This window comes from Sturnira hondurensis, unplaced genomic scaffold (genome assembly GCF_014824575.4).
Source record: "Sturnira hondurensis isolate 20B ecotype Veracruz unplaced genomic scaffold, ASM1482457v3 Scaffold0006413, whole genome shotgun sequence".
NCBI classification, from domain to species: domain Eukaryota; kingdom Metazoa; phylum Chordata; class Mammalia; order Chiroptera; family Phyllostomidae; genus Sturnira; species Sturnira hondurensis.
In genome coordinates this window covers 43,123,511-43,145,055 of record NW_028079044.1, presented here as the reverse complement: position 1 = coordinate 43,145,055, position 21,545 = coordinate 43,123,511, and the positions used below count along the sequence as shown (strand labels likewise).

Here is a 21,545-nt window from a genome sequence, read left to right as displayed (position 1 = left end):
CACCTTGTCCACTCTTATAGGCCCAGCAGTCAGCACACCCAAGGCTTTCAAAGAATAGTGGTTGAAGAACAAAAGAATGGATATATGCACTCAGAATTTTAACCCTGTATCACATGGGAATTTTGGCATACACTAAAGATGGCATCTTAGACCAGGAGAGGAAAGATGAATTATTTATTAACTACCTAGGATCGATTGAATAACCGAAACGAAAGCTGATTCTATTCCTTCCTTACTCTATCAAAATCAATTCCAAATGGATCGAAGATGTAAGCCTTAACAAAACGAAGTTATTAAGAGAACATGAAGCAAATGTACAAGAAGTTGTAATTATCTTAATACAGAGATGTTTTTCTGAGCAAGCCAAAGAAGAAAAGATGGATGTTTTTAAATGCGTAGACACCAACACTTTCTTCACACACACATACACACTCTAAACACACTCAGAGACCAAAGACCAGCAACAAATTGGGGAAAAATGAGTGTTACACTTGACAAAAGCCTAGATTTTATTGTAAACCAAGTGTAGCTACAGGTAAATAATGAAAAGACTAGTAACTCAAAATAAAAATCAAGGACATACGTAGACCACAGAAAAATTGATATGAAGGGCTTTTAAGTAATGGGATATATAATTTTAAGAATATCAAGGAAGCGAGTGTACATTAAACAGTGAGATAACCATTCTTCATCTTTGAAATCGGCATAAGTAAAAAACATTAATAATGTTTAGTGTTGGCCAGTATGTGGAGAAGTGAGCCTGGACATACCATCATGGGCGGGGGGCATGCGTTTGCCTTCGAAGCCAGCCTCATCGGTCCGCTGGCCTTTGAGAGAGGTTCAGCATTTCTACGTCTGCGCGAAGAACAGCTGGGCGACGTTTATGGTAACTTTAAATGCAAATGCTCTTTGGCTGGCAAATGCACCCTAAGATTTTATTCTACAGATAAACACGGACACATAGGCAAAGATTCATGCAGAAGACCAAAATAACCGAAATGACCTTGGACAGTGGACAGATGAAATAAGGTTTGGTTCACACCCATAATGAACCACCACACTGAACCACCATACCGGGGGGGGAAAATATGCCGATGACATGTATTTCCTTAGTATGTGAGGCATACAAGGTTTGGAACACAATGCATTGTGCAAAATCATTTGTTGAGAGGGGGATAAAGCAGTCCAGAGATGGACAGACAGACAGACAGATAAACAGAGAGATATATGGTGTATACATACCATTTCTGGAAGGATTCCCAAGAAACCACTGGGGGAGGGACTGGGAGGTCAGCAGGCTTACTTTTCATGATACCTTTCATATCATTAAGAAAAAAAATTTTTGCTAACTACGCATATTACTTTTTAATTTCAAAACTAGTTATATGATAAAATGATGTTACCACAACTCAAGGTAGCCCTCAGAAAGATTTTCTGTGCCAAGACTAATGATGTTAGTCAAATAGAAAGATTTTCCAGTCTTGTTTGGTTAAGGTATGAAATTTTAAATGAACACACAACATAAAATAATAATGACTTTTTCAATAATCCAGAAGTGAGTTAGGTTTAGCCCTTTAGTTGTGTAAGTTACTCAACTTAAAAAGCCCACATTCATAGAGGAACCTATATAAAGGATACATGGACAACAACTGAGAAGGGTGGAAATGGGAGGGAGGGGGGAGGATGGGGGGTAGGATGGGATGGGAGTAATAGACAGAAAACTATACTTGAAAAATAATTAAACAAAAAATTGGGAAAAAAAAAGCCCACATTCAATTGATTAATAAAGATTTTATTTTAAAAAGATGGCGTGCCGAGGCAGCTTGGACCAGGTAATCTTATTTGCAACCATGGCCACGCCTTACCCATCCCAACAATGTGTTCCTATTCAATGCCAAAAGTTACTTATTAAACTCCAGAGATATTATGTCCTGGGAAAACCACTATAAACTTGGTCTTCAGGAGAGCTGATCTCTTAACAGCTATCTCAGAAAAAACGAAAATGGGCAATTGTCACGTAAGTACTCATTGCCTTTGGGAATCAAACAAAGTTTTAATTTTGGTTATAGCATGTGTAGAAATTTAAACTGTTAAATCATGATTGATGCTTTTATACTTTATGATTGTGATTAACCCTTATTACTGGTTTTCACAATAGCATAGCATAGCATGCTTTTAAAATACATTTGAAATGTATTTTTCATCATTAGTCCAAAATCTCTTAGGAGGGAGATTAAGATTATCACTAAGATTAAGATTCTTTTAGAGAAGTGTTTACAGCAAGGTAATACACAGTGCCTTGCAGAGCACAAAATGGCTAATATGCATTTGTGGAATGAATGACTAAAGTTGTTAGCTGGTAGCAAAGTTGTACAGAAGTTCATAGGCCATGACCATCAGAGTTTTGAAGGGAAGACAGATTCTTGTTGCAAATATCAACAGATTGAGGTAAAAATATACTCCAACAAGGCCATAGTACTTGGATTGAAAGGTGAAAATATCCCAGTATGATTACTAAATAGCATCAAATGTCCATATATTTGCAAATATTTATGAAATGGACTCAATATTCTACTTTTCTTCTGAAATGCCTAGGCTCATGTGAATAATACATCTAAACCATTAATTACTAAAAACCGCCAAAAATACTACCATTTGGAACCAACAATGCACAAGGCAGGCCAGAGTAAGATCTTAAAAAATGAATAGCTAAGGCCATTGCAATAAGAATTTAATAAGGCTTCGTGGCACCTACTATAGCTTCCCATGGCAAGAATGATTTACTGTGAGAACACAGGGGTGAGAGAATAAAGCTCCAAAATTTTCTGTAAACTCTCACTTTATGGGTTTTTTTCCTTGGCTATGAATTAAACTTGCACTCGGATGGTTGCAAACCTGTAAATATCTTCTTCAGAGAGATGCTATTTTTAAATCATCTGTAAACAACATTACACACTAGCCAAGATTATCAGCCTGCAGTCAGAATATCTTTCAGAGAAAGTGAAACCTACTTGTAAAATACTTGTGAGAGGTGCAGAGGACCTCAGGGACTGTGACCTGTCCCTGCACGGGCACTTTAGGAGGACATTCCATCCCTTAAAAGCTGACCCCACAGGGCAGCCGGCTCTTGTGACTTGTCCAGCCTTTTTATGTATTTCTCTTTTGATTCTTCAGAGCCATTCATACTCCCTCTCAGAAGGCAGCCAACAGTTGCCCAAAGGGGACACCTCACCCTCGACAGCCGTGCGCCCTCTCAGCCACCCATCAGGGAGCAGACAGCCGAAGGAGGACCAGCAGCCTGTAAGCACTGTTTTTCCCTCCAAATCCTGGGTAGGATGGGGCTTTCTTATGAGCCCGGTATCACTGACCAATGACTTGTCATACGGGACACACACCTCCAGTCTGAGAATGTCATCATCAGGCATCAAAAAAATTTCCCTGGGAAAATGTTTGCTATGGCATTTGCAGCTCATATAAAAACGTAATTTAAGCCCTGGCTGGTGTAGCTCAGTGGATTGAGCACAGGTCTGCGGACGAAAAGATCGCGGTTCGATTCCCCGTCAGGGCACATGCCTGGGTTGCAGGCTAGTTCCCAGCTGGGGGCCAGTTCCCAGTGGGGGATGCACGAGAAGCAACCATACATTGATATTTCTCTCCCTCTCTCCTTCCCTTCCCAAAATAAATAAATAAAATTAAAAAAAAAACGTAATTCAGAGCTGAGCTTACGTTTCCAACAGTGTCNAAAAGATCGCGGTTCGATTCCCCGTCAGGGCACATGCCTGGGTTGCAGGCTAGTTCCCAGCTGGGGGCCAGTTCCCAGTGGGGGATGCACGAGAAGCAACCATACATTGATATTTCTCTCCCTCTCTCCTTCCCTTCCCAAAATAAATAAATAAAATTAAAAAAAAACAAAAAAAACGTAATTCAGAGCTGAGCTTACGTTTCCAACAGTGTCCCCTTAACAATGAGGCTAGCATGAGGCTACAAGTGGCCGCCATGACATTTTTTGAAAATACTAATGAAATTGAACATGTGCCCAAGGAATGAATATGTTCTAAGACTGTGTTTCTGAATAAGCAAAGGCAAGACCGTTTGACAGGACAAAAAAAAATTGTTCCAGTAATGACTTACACCATTTGCATCAGAAAGTACCTTGAATATGTATAAACTTAAGACAATGATTGTAGTTTTGAAGCAACTATACAACCAAAACAAATTTTTTAAATTTCCCTTTTTATTTAAAAAGGGAAAAAATTACATACTAGTAGAGTGCAAGTCGATGATGTGCAAAAGCGTATTGCTAATTCAGTGTCACAGACGATGCCACCGTGCCGGACTGCCCAGTTGAGTGCAGTGCAAAAATGGTTCCAATGGGCAGGATGTGGCTTCTGACTGGCAGCACGTCCAACATAGGATGTGGTGTGTGACTCCTGATTTCTCCTACCACGTTTTTCTACCCAAACTACTGAGAGAGAGACTTTCGTTTATAAGACTCCCGTGATACAATTGGGCCTCCTCTTAGCTAAAATGCGTGTTTTCTACACCAAATCTTCCTCTGTGTTTCACTCTGTTATCATCAGCCTGCAATGAGGAAAGTGTGGCTGGCTGTTTGGCATCTACACAGTCATGAGCAGACACACAAATGCAGGTGCTAAAGTCAGGAGCCTTAGCCAAGGTTGGTCGTCCTGATGATGCAATGTGCTGTCTGTCCGTTTTTAAGTTATCAGCACTAACTACACTAAAAAAACCCACCAGGGAAGCTCTGAGTCCCCAGGAACATGTCCACAGATCAGGGTTCACCCATGACTGTCGGACAGACATCGCTCTGAAGCCAATAGTGTCTGGGCCAGGAGACAACGTTTCCCATGGTCCTAAAATATGGAATCCTAGCCAATTCTGAAAACTGAAAATTACTTTTTTTCACTTTGTGCTTTTCCCCAATCCTTTCATCATCATTAATGATTTTTTTAAAACTAAAGACCTAGTGTTTGTGACTAACCTATTTGGAGCAATAATAAGATTCTGGGATGTTGTCATCGGCTAAACCACACAACGTCCACAGAGCCTGCTGAGCCTGGGGGGTGCGTCCCTGAGCTCCGTGAACTCTGTGCATAGATGGAAAAGTAAGATCCATAGAAAAACCTTCTTAGGTCTAGCCAGATGCCTCTCCATAGCTACCCTGTGAGGTGTTGTCAGGAAACTCAGCATCTAGAGGAAAAGAGAGTATTGAGATTGAGTGAGATGACTTTGCAGATAGTGTGGCCGTAGGGTATCAGCAAAGCAACAGAGACCAAGATGCAGTGGGGCCATTGATATATATGGGGGGAAATCACAAACTGGAGAGGACTGAGGATTTCTGGAAAATTATTTTCAAGGTTGATGAACAGGAACCAGACAGGACCAGAGCTTTGCTACTCGAAGTGTGGATCCCAGACAAGTATTGGTATCTATGTGGTTGCCTGGGAGCTTGTTAGAAATGCAGAGTCTCAGGCCCACCCTGGCCGGCCTCTTGAATCAGAATCTGGATCTTAAACGAGATCCTCTAGTGATTCTCATACGCATTACAGTCTAAGAAGCGCTGAACTGAGGAGCGAGTTCTCAAACTTGGCTGCACACCGGGGAGTACTAGAAACCACTGATGCCTGCCCCCCAGAGCCTCTGAATGGATTGGTGTGGAGGTTGTCCTGGGCACTAGGATCTGTAAACGCTCCCTAGGCAATGCTAATGTGCAGCGGAGTTCGAGAAACACTGACCTGGAGCGTACCCCTGCCTTTATAAGAACAGATCAGCATGCCGCCCATGTACAGGTGAGAACAGGTGCCATTACAACTGCCTGAAAATGAAAACCACCCTGTAAATGTGAGGACATCTGCCCAGCAACCTGCCCTGGTGTTTGTAAACAGGTGACAAGGAAGTTTATAACTTCCTTGTGCCAATATTTAGCCAACATAAATATTATCTAAGAGGGAGAACACTTGCAGGTGAATAACAAGCTCAGATGAGGGCGGACAGGGACACCCGGGAGCCACAGGACAAGAGGGGAATAGGTCCAGATTCCCAAAAAAGAAGGGAGGCTGTGGAGGTAGGTAAAAACGTGACTGGGAATTTGACATAAAAGTGAGTTTGGTTTTAACTGAGAGTGTGAATTAAAACGTGATTTAAAAAAAAAAGCCGGCCCTGGCTGGTGTAGCTCAGTGGATTGAGCGCGAGCCTGTGAACCAGAGGATCGAGGTTCGATTCCCAGTCAGGGCACATGCCTGGGTTGCAGGCCGGTTCCCTGCAGGCCAACTTCCAGCAGGGGATGCATGAAAGGCAACCATACATTGATGTTTCTCTCCCTCTCTCCTTCCCCTCTAAAGATAAATAAATATATAAATAAAATCTAAAAAAAAAAAAAAGCCAAAGAAGCACATTGAACCCCAAGCAGAAGCCAGCCTAGGCAAGGTGGTCATAACTCTTCTCTCGGGAAATGTTTTATGCCAGAAAGTTAGCCCTTTAGATTTCCACTGTGAGTCAAAATACCCTCGGACATCAGACAGGGAATGCAGTAAAGCATACCTTCTTTATTTAAATATAGGTTTCCCATTCAAAGGCGAACTGTATTTGAGACACAATCCACAGTCGTGGCTTCGGGGTTTCTTGCCTACAGTAGATAAAACACAGTCATTTAAAGAGGTGGCGAAAGGCTTCCAGGACAAGTACACAGACAAGGAAGAGCATGCAAACTGAAAACCTGTCTCAACAACTCTCAAGCTATAGGAGCCGGGGCCCCTTAGTAGAGGGGATAGAACTGAGGCACTGCAGGGCATGCGGGCATGTCTGCTCCACCACATAGCAACAGGAGCCCCAACTCCTAGGCATGAGGGCATCACTAGAGGTTAAAAGGGCCTTCTGAAATGACATTATGACGACAACGGAAATTTGTCAAGCACTTACTGGGCCATGAGCTGTTCTGAGGGTGTTGGCCCTGGTCCTTGATACCTGAGCCTTTCGTTCTACTCAGTGCTCTACACACGCTGCATTCAGTTCTCCCAACAGAGGGAGATGCTATTATTTTTCACCTTTTAAATCTGGAAAGTGAGGAAAAGAGAGGTTACGTCATTGGTCCAAGGTTGTACATGTAGGAGGTGAAGAATGGATTTAGATTTAGGCACAAGTTCTTCACACGATGCCTTGGGCTCAATACAGGCTCATATTACACCAATCAGAAGCTAAACTGTTGGGATTTCTGAAACTACTGAAGTGGTTCTTCACCTTATCACCTCCTCTCTACCCCATCCCTAGCTTCCTCCTTTTCCCCCAAGCTGGATTAGCTGTTCTTTCTTAATGCTTCCATAATACTCTGTATATAAAGCCATCCTTCTCCCACGTGCTTTTAGAACTGTTTATACAGCCTCCCTGCACTGGACTGATAGCTCTCTGGGGGTGAGACTGTGTCCTTTCCATCTTTGCATACCCGTCACCAACACAATGCTTGGCACATAGCAAATGTTCAATAAGCATTTGATGAACTCATCAATTCATTAAATTTTCTAAGAGAGTCTTAAACCATTGGAGTCCAAATCCCTTTGTCCAGTCACACCCCAGACCGCTGTGTGGGTAAGGTCCTGGTACCTGTGTCTTCAACACTCCCCTGATGATTCTAATGCATCCAAAGTTGAGAACCATGGGTCTAACATTAGGTATTCTTCCAGTGCCATGGTTCCTAAATGGGGTCCCCAGGCCAGCGCCATTGGTATAACCTAGGATCTTGTTGGGAATGCAGATCTTGGGGTCCCAGCCCAGATCTACTGAAACAGAGAGTCTGAGGGTGGGGCCTGCCCAACAGTCTGCAGTTGTACAAGCCCTCCAGGTGATTCTGATGTTCACTCAAATTTCAGAAGCAATGTGAAAGCAAAATGTTCTCACAGGCCCAGGCTAGAGCTTTGTCCAGCCTTGACAATGAACTACTCCCATCATTCAGCCTACAGAGATGCCTGGATGATGGTATTTAAAACCTGCTTAGTCCCCAGCCTCTCACACCAAATGCAACCCAGGGAACTGCCCCATTCCGCTCCATCCCCCATCCCACCCCAGGCTGCACCCCCTCCCACCTCACCCTAGAGCAGAGAAAGGCAGCACGAGGAGTCCCTCTGCTCGTGTAGAGGGAGGAAACGACTCTCCATTTTTCCAGTCAATTCTACATATTCTTTTAGAGAAACTACTATGAACCAAGCACTGTTTGAGGCTCTGTGGGTACACGGAAGAATAAGAAAAGCCCATAGCCCGTACCCTGAAAATGGGCTCATGATCTAGAAAGGGAGGCAAATGAATAACTAATTATAATGCCATGTGATGGATATGCTAACAGAAACGTGTCCACGGGAAAAAGATCGGAACTTAGACAGTGGAGGCGGTGAGTCCGTGCAAGAGAAACAAGGGGATCACCCTTTGGGAACCCCTGCCTGAGGCCATTGGGAAGCTTCAACGCATCTCAGACAAAGGAATGACAGGGTCAGAGCCACACTGTGGATGGACTGTGTTGGAAGCTGGTGGAGAAAGGTTTAGAGAGAAACACAAACAAAGGCAAGTAAAGCACTTGGGAAGCAGTGGTCCTGGAAAAAGATGATGAACCTCTGTTCCCAACTAAAACAGTGACAATAGAATTGAAGAAGAAGACAGATTGAATGGTCAACATAACTAGCTGACTGATTGGATATGGGAGGTGAGGGACAGGGAAGAATAGAGTAACTCCTAGGTACCTGGCTTGTGCACCCAGTAGATGGTGACACATCCTGGGGATAAGGCAGAGTAGAGGATGAGTTTGGTTTGGGGACCTTCTGAGTTTGAGGCATCTGTGATACAGCTGGGTATAAAGCCTAGCGGGTAGCTGCATCTGCAACTCAAGAAAGAGACTCCCAGTCAAGATGGAGGCATAGGTAAACACACTTTGCCTTCTCATGCAACCACAGGAAGAATTACAACTAGATCTCAAAACAAAAAACAACCGGAACCTTCAGGAAAATCGAGCTGTATGGAAGTCCGAGAACTGAGGATTTAAAGGAGCCACATTCATCCAGTAGGAGGGGCAGAGATGCGGAGACAGGCAGAGAGGCACAGAGATGTGGTGTGGCATGGAGAGGCGGCGGCAGCAGAATGGGTGGTTCCACATTCACGTGTGATGGATAAAAATAGGGAGCGATACCTTGGAAGCAAATGATCATAGTCCCTGGCCAGACCACATAGTCCAGGGTTCCAGTGCCAGGAAGATAAACCCCCATAACTTCTGGCTGTAAAAGCCAGTGGAGTCTGGGGCAGCAGAAGAAACTGCTGGATTTTCAGGAGACTCTGGTTAAAGAGCTAACATGGACTTAGAATGTACACAAGGCACAATCTAGGATTCAGCACCAGGGCAATAGCTAGAAGGGTGCTAGTCACAATGGGAAGTAAGAGAATTGACTGGCAAGTACCAGGGAAACCTCCAGAAGCCAGGTAGCAGCATTGTCCCCTCTCCAAACCCTCCCCTGACACAGAGCCACAAAGTGGTGAAGCAGGTTGCACCCTCCCAACCTGGCAATTACCTAAGACTCTGCCCTACACAACTTACAGCTGCCTTTTCAACCACAGGCCATGCTACTAAGATAGGGAGTCAAAGCAGCTCTACCTAATACAAAGAAACAAACACAGGGAGGCTGCCAAAATGAGGAGACGAAGAAATATGGCCCAAATGAAAGAACAGAACCAAGTCCAAGAAAAAAAGCTAAACAAAACAGAGACAACCATCCCGCCAAATGCAGAATTCAAAACACTGGTGATCAGGATGCTCAAAGAACTCACTAAGTATGGCAACAATATGAAAAAGACGCAGGAAGAAATGAGGGTTACACTAAGTGAAATAAAGAAAAATCTGCAGGGGACCAACAGTGGAGGGAATGAAGCCAGGATTCAAATCAATGATTTGGGACATAAGGAAAAAATAAGCATTCAATTGAAAGAGCAAGAAGAAAAAAGAATTCATAAAAATGAGGATAGTATAAGGACCCTCTGGAACATGTCCAAACATACCAACATCAGACTCACAGGGAGCCCAGAGGGAGAAGAGGAAGAGCAAGAAATTGAAAACGTATTTGAAAAAATAATGAAAGGAAACTTTTCTAATTTGGTGAAGGAAATAGACATACAAGTCCAGGAAGCAAAGATAGTCCTAAACAAGTTTGACCCAAAGAGGACCACACCAAGACATACCATAATTAAAATGCCAAAGGTTAAAGATAAAGAGAGAATCTTAAAAGCAGCAAGAAAAAAGCAGAGAATTACCTACAGAGGAATTCCCATGAGACTACCAGCTGATTTCCCAAAAGAACCTTTGCAGGCAAGAAGGGACTGGAAAGAAGTATTCAAAGATAGACTAGATTACTCTATCCAGCAAAGCTATCATTCAGAATTGAAGGGTTGATAAAGTGCTTCCAAGACAATGTAAAGCTTAAGTAGTTCATCATCACCAAGCTATTATTACATGAAATGTTAAAGGGATTTATTTTAAAAAAGAAGATCAAAACTATGAACATTAAAATGGCAACAAATTCACAACTATCAACAAGTGAATCTTTAAAAAAAAAAACCCAAACTAAACAAACAACCAGAAGAGGGACAGAATCATGAATATGGAGATCATTTGGAGGGTTATCAGCTGGGAGGGGGAGAGGAAAGAATGAGGGAAAAGGTGCAGGGATTAAGAAGCATAATTGGTAAGTACAAACTAGGGGGATGTTAAGAATAGCATAGGAAATGGAGAAACCAAAGAACTTATCCATAACCCATGGACATGAACTAAGTGGGGGACTGCTGTGGGGAAGGGGGTTACCAAGCAGAGGGAGGAAAAAGGGAAAAATTGGGACAACTGAAATAGCATAATCAATAAAATGTATTTTTAAGAAAAGAGAGAGAAGTCAAGGCTTGAGGTAGTTTGGAAGGTATGAGTTCAGTTGTTTTTAAAATGATACGTGTTTGATTACAAGCAGCAGACAGATTGTCAGACCAACAGCGGCTTAAATAACAAAAACATTTAGTTATCAACCCTAACAGGAAGTCTGAAAGGAAGGGATTCCAGTGTTGGTTCAACAGCTCATTAAAGACTTATTAAGGACCCTGTCTGCCTTCCCATTCTGCAACCTTCGACAGGCTGGCAACATCTTCCTTCGGGGGCGCAAGATGATGGTCGTGGGCTCAGGTTAACGATCTCCCGTGACAGGGTCACAAACCAGAAGGAAGGGGATAGAGAAAAAAGTGCCTTTCTCTTCCCTGTACCACACCCCTGCAGTGAGCAAAGTCTTTATGGAAAACCCAAGCAGACATTTCTTTCTATCTCATCAGCCAGAAACTGGTCAGAAGCCCATCCCTAGACCAATCCCTGGGAAGGGGGAAAAGGGAAAAGGATAGTCATGGATCATGATTCATACTCAGGGCTGCTCACTCTCTCGCTCATCCTCCCCTTCTCTCTGTGTGTGTATGTGAGTGTGTACGTGTGTGTTGCCCTCATTCTCTCCTACTGAAAATGAGCTGTCCTTTTCAATGGCATGGGAGGCACAAGGAATTGCTGAGTGGTTCCACAGATAGTCCAGGCTCCACAGAGGATTCCAAGCCCTCAAATCGATCCAGGTTAACAACCTCAAGGAAAAGAGTTTCATTCTCTAAACATCTATACATAAAAATGTTAGGGAAAAATGATAATTGGCTTGGGTCACATAGCTGCTCCTCGGACTACCACTGTGGCCAGGGTTGGCCTTACTCATCCTTGGGGTTGGGAGATATTGGTTTATCATTATTGTTTTCTTACAAGTATTGTTTTTATTAATGTTAGTACTAATGCTGCTGCCACTATTAAATGGACCAAAATAGAAAGAGAATGGAGAGTTGAAGATCAGGCAGAAAGGCAGTAAAATCAGCCACCCTTCCAGTGACGAGGGTTTAGATGGTTGTGGTGGGAATGAAAAGAAAGCTAAAAATGTTTTAGCATTTTAAAGAAATAATGAATAGGCTTGGATCCAATGCACATTCAGACTTCCTTACCGCGAGAAAGAGCACCATCCATTGTTTTGATTCTGATGGATTCAGGAATTAGCTCAAAGCAAATTTAGCTATTTCACCTTGTTTCCTTTTGAGCAAATCAGAACTTGTTCCCATTATTGGTTTTGCCCTCCCACGCAGCACCATTCAATGCTGCAATGGCCCAGTCGGCCTCCAACATTTTCTCTTTTCAATTCCATCTGCCCGCTTATCCCTGACTCTTGAAGATTCCAGAGTGCGCTAGCTTCTTTTTTTTTTCCTGCAACTAATGAATCCCAAGTTTATATCTTCATTGAATTGGGAAAAAAAATAAAAAGACAGCCTTTGGCAATAGAAGGATATGGATAATTCTTTTCTAATGAGAAAGAAAAGTGCATTGTCTTTATAAGTCTTGAAGGCATGATTTCTTTCATGGTTGAGTAATAGCCATCATCTGCCCAGTACCACACTGTCCTCCAGGCTCCCATTTGTTAATGCAATACAGCAGTAATTGGATAGCTGGAGGTTTAACACTCTTCAGTGGTCTCTAACTCCTCAACAGATCTGTGGACAACCTCAAAGCAGACAGTCATTTTCCCCAGGACACAAACTCTTCTTTCTAGACAATGCCTGTTATTCTGCCTCTAGAAGGAACTCTCAGAGTACTCCAGCCTAACACCGTACCAAAGGGCTCCTTATGAATGAGTCAGCTGGGGCTGCTGGTTGAGGCTGTGATGTCTGAAGTTGAGATGCAGACAACGAGCAGGGGGTGCTGACGGGCTTCTCCCTTTGGACGGACTTGAACTCAAACTCTTCCTCCTACCCACCTCCTCCCTGTACTCATCCTTCAGATTTGTCATCTGGGTCACTTTGCAAAAAAAAAAAAAATTAAAGAAAAAAGACACCATGGCCCACTTCTAATCTTCCCTTTTGAGGTAACCACAGCAATCTGCTCTTTGCGATGGGGGATCTTGCTTTAATTGGTACTTATGTGCCATTTATCGGGAGAAGCTCGGCCTCCTTAACACCTTCTACAATGACATGTTGACAGAATTGTCACAGTCATTAGGCCAGGGCCACACACCCTTCGCACATTACATCTTGGCACTACTGACCATTGGGGCCAGATCATTCTTTATTGTGAGGGGCTATTCCGTGCCTTATAGGACGTTGAGCAGAATCCCCAGCCTCAGTGACTAGATACCCCTATTTGTGACAACCAAAAATGTAGAGACATTGCCAAATGTCGTCAGGGAGGCAGAACTGCTCCGGTTGGTGGAAAATCACAGACCTTAGACGGGAGAGCAAGGCTACGGGTAGACGTCCCCGGAATGTCTTGGTCTAGCTGAATTCCCACCAGCAACCACGCATTTCTGCCCCTCTGTCCCAGACACTCCCTCACACAAGATGAAAGCGAACTCACCCTTAAGGTGGACCCCTGTCTCCTGTTGATGACAAAAGAAACTGAGAGGCAAATGGGCCGTTAGCGTATTAGTAACTTCTGACGACTAGACTGGGAAGGGCATTTCTGCAGAGACCCCCCAGTCATGAGGCTGCTGAGCTGCTGGTTTTCCCACCTGGAGGAGCAGTGCTCACCTGGAAAGACAGGGTCCAAAATGCTCGTGAGTGAGTTTGGGGCTGGGCATGGCCCCCAAAGGGCTGCCCCAGTCAGTCTCCCCAGACCAGAGCTCAGTGCCCAATAGGCCCATCACGTTGTCTGCACTTCTGAGTATAGCGTCAGTGCCTTCAGGAATGAGGGTGCCTACCACCCCACAGCTTTGAAGTGCCAGAAGGTCAAATCTTCTTATGATCAAGTCTCAACCCCACAGTCACCTTTGATTGGTCGATATCCCATTGACATGTATAACCCAGAGAAAAGCTAAGAAAACTGGTTTCTCTGGGAATGACCTAACTATGCCAATCTTCATTTAACATGTGTTTTTAGTATGCCAACATATAAATAATCCCAAACTTAGGAGGAGTCATTTTTTGATCTAGAAAGTTTCACTCAATTTTTGTAACACATGGTCAACATATGTAAGTAAATCATATAGATTTTTAAAAAATTGTCGGCTTTATCTGCCAAATGATGCAGATAGTCCTACCCATTTAGAGCAACAGCCAATATGCACTTAGTTTATACGTGACATTTTAAAATTGCATCTCTGAAAAGATGGATCACCAGCAACAAATGGCTCCATGTGTTCTCAGCACCCATCTAAGGTTATACAGAGCTCAGGGGTCCTGACATGCTTTCCTAGCTAGCTGGACTATATCCTTGATTAATAGATTTCTAAAGGGTGTCTGAGTGGGAAGAGGGTCTAATGGAGGAATCAACTTTGCCATTAGCCTTTGTGACCCTGGAGAATCTCAATTAAAATGGAGCAATAACTACATGGTGAAATACCAAATATTCTTCTAAGATTGAACCTGTGCTCAAATATATCCAACGGAGTGTGTAACTATTTATTTTTCTACTAAGTGGTTTTACTTTTTCTCTGACAAATGTTTAAGTACATTTTTATTTGAAAGCCCCCTGAAAGCAAGACTTTATCATATTTATTGTCCCGATGAAACCGTGCCTAAGAAACTGTCAACTTAATAAAACAATATCCCATTCATCACCCAAGATTCATGTTTAAAGATGTGAATGGCCCCTCTGTTCCATTTCAAATTGCCCATCAATGTCTACTAAACACGTCTGTGTAAATGTCACCAGGATATTTTCTGGCTCTGAATTTGTGAACTTTAACAGCACAATACTTTGCGTTCATAACCAATTGGTTTCAAAGTACAAATAAATGTTCAGTTACAGGCTTAAATAAATTACCCCGAGAGAGGAATTTAGGTTTCTTGACAAGCAAGTAGGGGACACTGGGAAGATGGCTTAACAACTAAGCCTCGGTTTATCTGTAAAATAAAGGGGTTGGGTACACTCCCTGTTTCTCAAACTTCAGATGAAAGTGATAAAATCCAAACCTACACAACCTGGATCCAGAATTCTATATGAGCTCTATCGTATACCACAGCCTTTTATCTGTTGTGAAAAATGCCACAGTGAATCATATTGTCTCATTCCATCTTCCTGAGGCTCTGCTGAGTAGGGCAGGAATTAGTCCCAGTTTACAGATGAGACGCAGAATCTGTGACTGCATTTGACTTCACACTGGGAGCAGAGTTGACGATCGTGCCTCCCTCACACACACTTCGCCCGCAGGAGAAGCTGTCTTTTTTGATTTGCCAATAGCGGTCCCTGGCCTTCATTTTTATTTCACTTCCTATTGTCTCACTGTCAGAAATAGTTATAATCCCACAAACTATGCAAGTGGCCCACGGCTTCCGTGGTCATCAGAGAAATAGCAGGTCTCAACTGGTGTTTCGGTAAAAGACCAGCATTCTAAGAGTTGGACCGAGTTTTTCTACCATTAAATTACATTTTTATAGGGACAAAAAATTAGCAAATAAGTTAATAGTAGAGTTTCTGGATCCAGATTGTGAGAATGTGGTGAGAATTCCATCACTTACTAGCTGTGTGATTTCGGGGAAGTGATTAACCTCTTTGTGGCTTGGTTTTTTTTTTCTCTTCTGCAAAATTAGAAGCAATAACACCTGCCTTGTGTGGTTGCTGTGAGGAGTAAATGAGTTATTATATGCAAATGGTTTGGACCAGTGCCCGGCACATAGTACTTTATCTTCTGCCATCCTTCTCAATGTTATGTGTTTCTCCTGCAAATTTCTCTTAAACTCTTAGCTCTTGCTACTGCTTATTGAGAAGTTCAAAATGGTTCCTAATTTTAGACCAGATTATGTCATCAGTTTAAAGGCACCACACAAAGCACCATGTCTAGAGCCCATTCAGTACTTTGTGGGAATCAGAGCAAGGTGGAAAGAAGCCATAAAAGTAACACAGAGCGCCTGCCACAAGCATCCTGCCAAGCACTTTTGATACAAATCCTTGCAACCCACCACAAGAAGGTACTGTTATTACCACCGTTCAAATGGTAAAGCAGAGCCTCAGGAAGTAGGAGAGAAACAGCAGCATGCCGGGCTCAAGGGCGGGTTTCTCGGGAAGGGGGTACCTATATGACCACAAGGCGGTCTCTTCCCCAAACCTGACCTCAGTTTCCCCAACTCTATAATGAACTTAAAAGCAACACAATCCAAGTTCAGCCTGAATTGTCAACATTGGCTCAAGGTCCCATGAACTAGCAGTGGTAATGGCCATTGCTTACACTGAGGAGCATTCAGGGGCTCCGAGGCTCTCCCCAGCACAACCCTCACCCGCCCCCCATTCTGCTCCTGCTAGTATGCCTGGCCATCACCTGGGGTCAATCCTGGCCCTCATTTGTGAAATCACCAGCGGCCTCCTGGTTTCACATCACCTGGAACAGCAGCCCTCTTTAGATCAGTGTTTGAGGCATCCTCCACCCTCCACTCCCCAGCACTCCTCAGAGCCCTCCTGTTTCAGAGGTCAGACACCAAGCAACCACTTTCAAATATTTACTGAGCAGGCTGCAGCGAGCCAGGGCTTCTGGGCAACTGCGCTGGAACAAGCAAACAATCAAAATGCCACTCCCATCACAGTTTGATAATATCTCAGAGTTTCCAAATGACCCTCCTGTGCTATGTCACCCAGCATCCTACCTCCTACGTGCCACAAGCCTAGTGCTTGCTGATACCTGGCATGCACCACTGTGTCCCAGACATGACTGCATCCAAACCTCATGCCACCTGTGAGTAGGTACATCTCCACTTTAAAGACAGAGAGATGGGTCGGCTCACCCACCATCACACAACCAGCGACAGGCAAAGTGTAACTGAACACAGTAGGTCCGACCCCCAAGTCCCTTCCAGGTCATTAGGTCATGTTTAGCTCCATCGTGTTTGCTCTGCAGTGACAGGTCACAGTCTCTCCCTGGAATGCCCTCCCCCACCCCACCACTCCTCTCCCTTATTTACCCCCTTGCCCAACCCTTACGAATCCTTCAAGAACCAGCATGAATGCCAATTTCTCTGTAAAAATCCCCTTTTCTCTTCTTGGCTACTTGAACCCAGCCATTTACCACAATGCAAAGTCATTTATCTGTTTCCATGTTCATTTCCCTGGGGACAAGGACTGAGCTTCATAGATCATTGAGTCCCCTGGGCCTGGGGTAGTGTACATACCACACAATAAATCTTCAATACTTGCTGAGAGGAGGGGAGGGGAGGGGGAATAACCAGGGAGGGGAAGGAGGAAGCAGGGAGAGAGGAAGGAACCTACCATCTATTGCTTTTTAATTAATTCACGTGTCCCTGAGGAGACAGTGTATTCATATTTTCCACTTTTGACGCTACCCAAATAGAAGACCAAGTCACCAGAACTGACGAGCAGGAAGGTATCTAAATATGAGTGTACTGAAGGCTGGGTCCTGGAAAATCCCGCTTACTATATAACACACAAAGCAACCAGTTTGCAAACCATATCCATCGGCTAACTTTTGCACAAACTCCGTCCCCACAGTTTGCTGTGAGCTGGAGGAAGACTTCAAGAGTTCCCTTTCTATCACAAGAGTTAAGCCTTCCTTAAACTTTGCTGACACAGAAGCCCTGGGTCCGGTGTCTGTTTTGCACTCTGCCCTCATGGCCAGGGTCCCAGAACTGGACCAGAAGTAGACCTTGCTCCAGGGCAGTCAGCGTGCTGATGCTGGCACACCCCTGGGTCATCTCCCAGGGCAGGGTTCACAGTATTCTCTCCACCAGTGACACTGCTTCCGAGTCTCACAGAGTCTCTGTTTATTTTCCATACCGCCTTCCTCCAGGGAAATGAACCATTCATTTCCTCGTTTGAGAGGCGGGAACATGGAGACAAAGAAGGGATGTGTAGACACACTAGAAGGAAGAAAAACCAAGACTGACCATCGCCAGCTCATGCAGGCACCAGGCAGGCCTCTGTGGAGGGAACAGTATTTGGTTCCATCTGAGCCCAACACACCGGCACGGTGGCCAGACTTCATCAGGGCTGACCCTCACTCTCCCCGAGGTGGGAACGAGTGCCCCTGTCAAATGAGACTGATTAACAAAGTGTGGTGTCGGGACATCATCCCAAGTCCCCAGGACTGCACAGCCCGGATTTGTAACCATTTAACTGCCCTGTGTGAAATCTATGCCTGGAGCTCTAGATCTGAACAGCAGGTGACCGAGGGCGAACTGATCATCCGAGTGCCGTTGACACGATGAAAACCCCTCAAGCAGGAAGGGGTCTAAAATATCCTGGCAAGTTCACTGGCAATCTGCCTTCAACAAATAATGGTTTACATTTATTAAGCACATGCTCTCTGCTAGGCTTTATTTGAGATGCTTTGCACAAATGACTTGTTTTGAATTCTCACAAAAGACATGCAAGGTGGCACTTTTGCCATTCCTATCTTACCATGAGAAGACCACAGCACAGAGGTGTTCCCAAACTTGCCCAAGGTCACTGGGTAATACGCAGACACACTGAGATTCAAATCCAGTATGACTAGAAATCCATGTCATTAAACTTGACTGTTACGTCCTCAGTGACCACCTGGTAAATCAGAACGTGCAGAATCAAAATCTAAATGTCACTACAAGACAAAAAAACAAGAGAAGGCCCAAGAAGCAGAGAAAGGGCTAGCACATCCACGGCCCTTCTATCTTTCTAGCATTTGCAGTGCTGTGTCGTGTAAGCCTCAAATTTTACAAGGTAGACACTGCCCCCACTTTATAGAGAAGGAAATGGTGGTTAAAGTTTAATGGTTCAAGTTCACATGGCTCCTCAGGGGCAGAAGCACTTTTAAACTTGGATTCATGTGGCCTGAAAGCCCAAACTTCTGTGATTATTTTTATTAACATCTAACATCTTGTCTTTTTTCACGTGTCTCCTGAGTATCAGGGTAAATCTTATTTAAAAAAACAAACAAGTCTATTATGCCTTGTAGTTGAAAGCAAGTGAAATATCTGTGTATTTGCCTAAACCCTCACAAACGTGGGGGCCCTCTGCACCCCCATTTTGTGCCTGACTCACATTCCCGCAGACCTGCTCTATGTGGAAATTCTGCTCTGTGGCCTTGAGCTTCAAAAGCAAAATCTGATTGGCAGACAGGCCCGAGGCCCCAAAGTCAGCTGCTGGCCCCTGACAATGAACAGTGGACGTGTAATGTTTGCTCTGCATATACTCCGAAGAAGTTGGTTCCCCAGCGCATCAGAATGAGCCAAGGACACCCCGCTGATGAATACTGGCCATCCCTGATGAACATGTCCATTGTGGGGGCAGTCCCAGCCATGCAGAGGGGAAAATTCCAAACAGAGTGCTTTCTTTTCCCCTTTAAAAAAGTCACATCACATGATTCCTTCACGCTGACATTAAACATCCTGCTGTTACGAGGAACAAAACCAGATTCACATCAGGAAAGATAACCAACATGGCTAATGGTGGTTCCTAAAAGGAGCCGGCGGGGGATGGTGGCTCAACCTTGCTGATGGTCACATGTCTGGTATAGACTCTTATGCCACATTATTTGTTAAGCAAAAAAGAAAGAAATTAAGTCCCAGCATCATCTTTATTCCTAACAGCAGCCCCCAGAGGGCACTATTATCTTGGACCAAAGGGCGCTTATCTTTCGGCCCTGGATAAACGAACTAGGCGCATTCAGACGGCTCTTTCTCCACACCTCTGCTCCCATAACCCTGGAGCTAGGTTAGGAGCACTGAGGGATTAGAGGCAGGAAAGTCATTTCGTACCTGCCCGAGTCAGACCATCCTGGTTCCAGCCCTGGCTGCGGCTCAGCCATGGCCTGGTCAGGTGACCTGAAACAAGTTTCCACAAGGCGTCTGCAAGCCCTGGCAGGGTCTCTGTGCAAATGAGGAAAAAGTGTCCCCATGAGCAAGAAGCAGCGCTGCCAACACAAGGGCTCGGCAAGTGGAACCCCAGCCGGACTCCAGCCCCCGCGCCCTGCGGCAGGTTACAACCCCACAGCCATTCACAGAATCCTGTGTCTCTGCTTGGACTTGTCAGCTGTGAGGCGATATTCATCGGGGACAGACGATAATTCTCTGCACTGATGAGGCTGAGAAGACATCCCAAACCATTTACGAACCAGCCTGTTCATAGAGATGTCTGCTGTCCTGGTTCAATCCCACCTCACTCCCTGAACCCTCCATAATACAAGCAAGGGCACCGTCTACCCCTCCAAGATGACTTCCTGTGCCCCCGCACTCAGAGGCCCACCCCCTCCAGGCCTGGATTACAAAGCAGGGCAGGCTTCATACGCCTGAAGCCTCCGCAGCCGCGCAGGGTCCCACACTCAGAAGGGCCTCTCACCTCTCTTCAGTGCTCTGATGTCACCATTTCAAAATCCTCGATCACTTCCGAACAAGGAGCCCTACATTTCTATTTTGCATGAGGCCTCACGAATTACTCCACGGGTCCCTCCAACAGGTCTTTGGAAGCGCCAGATGGTTTTCCTATATTATACCCACAGAAGTTCTGGAAAGGAAAGAGGGAAGTGTCGCTCTTCTGCCAAACACGGAGACCCCCCATCAAAGTGTGTGAGGCAGGGGACGCACTGAGCCCAAGAGCATGGGCTCCAGGAGGCACATGGAACAGGGAGCTACCCGGCACCCCGCGAGACCTCAGACAAATTCCCTACCTGTCTCAACCCCGCTCTCCTTATCTGTAAAGCAGATTACTAATTACTTCCCTGTTACTAATGGAAAAAGGCCTGTAAATGGAGAAACTGTCTGGCCCATGGCAGAGGCTCAGTAAATGGAAGGGCCCCTCCTGACATGTTGTGCCAACAGATTCTTCAAGTCGGGCCAAGCACTTACAGTCCAAACAGCAGTGGGCGACGAGTCGCCTCAAAGGTCCTGGGGCTCTGGGATTACTTGATTCTGCGTTAACCAGCGCCTAGAAGCCAGGGCTCCCCCAGTCCGTGGACATTTGTCAGAACACATTCGGCTGCAAGGCCGGAAACCCAACTCCTGTTAACACATGACGGTGATTTTCCACTGGCACGCCATGAGTTTTAGAACGTGCCGCACCTGGCTAGTGGAGGACACGATCTCTTTCTGCTTGGACTGGCAAGTCAGAAAGCGGCAATGGCCAACACGACAATAGCCATCCACTGTGAATGAGTCAAAATTATACTTATTTTGTTGTTAGATAGCAAAAAATATTTTGGGTGTGCCGCAGAACTTTTAGTAATTAGTGTACATGTGCCATGAGATGACAAAGGTTGGAAATCGCTGACTTAAGGGAAAGTGGCAGTTTGTTGGTTAATGAGACTTGGAAGTGCCAGGGTCTGTCGACAGTGCTGTGTCTGAGGACTGATACAATGTTACTCGCTCCCTCCCTCCCTCCCTACCTCCCTCCCCTCTGTCCCTCCATATTTTTACACCTGACTGCCAACAGCCCAAGACCCAACTCTCTGGTTTAGCATACCCAGTGGGGACAGACATATCTCTCAATATCCATATATCAAACAAGGAAAAAATTTGACTCAATCCTGCCAGGATTA

General features: G+C 44.7%; 1 protein-coding gene and 1 long non-coding RNA gene across 2 annotated transcripts in view; one reads left to right on the top strand and one right to left on the bottom strand.

The window, feature by feature from the left end:
* Window positions 1-774: 774 nt before the first annotated feature.
* Window positions 775-21,545, top strand: part of ANXA13 (annexin A13) — a 47,156-nt gene continuing 26,385 nt past the window's right edge. Inside the window, exons 1-2 of the mRNA XM_037048739.1 lie at window positions 775-886; window positions 2,960-3,300. Coding sequence (XP_036904634.1) covers window positions 775-886; window positions 2,960-3,300 — 453 coding nt within the window. The remainder of the gene's footprint in view (window positions 887-2,959; window positions 3,301-21,545) is intronic.
* On the bottom strand, window positions 6,461-16,458 carry LOC118988652 (uncharacterized). Its single transcript, XR_005066823.1, has 5 exons — window positions 16,347-16,458; window positions 13,448-13,620; window positions 13,123-13,124; window positions 6,937-7,070; window positions 6,461-6,643 (listed from the first exon to the last, which is right to left on the bottom strand). It is a non-coding gene; the product is annotated as an uncharacterized LOC118988652 (long non-coding RNA).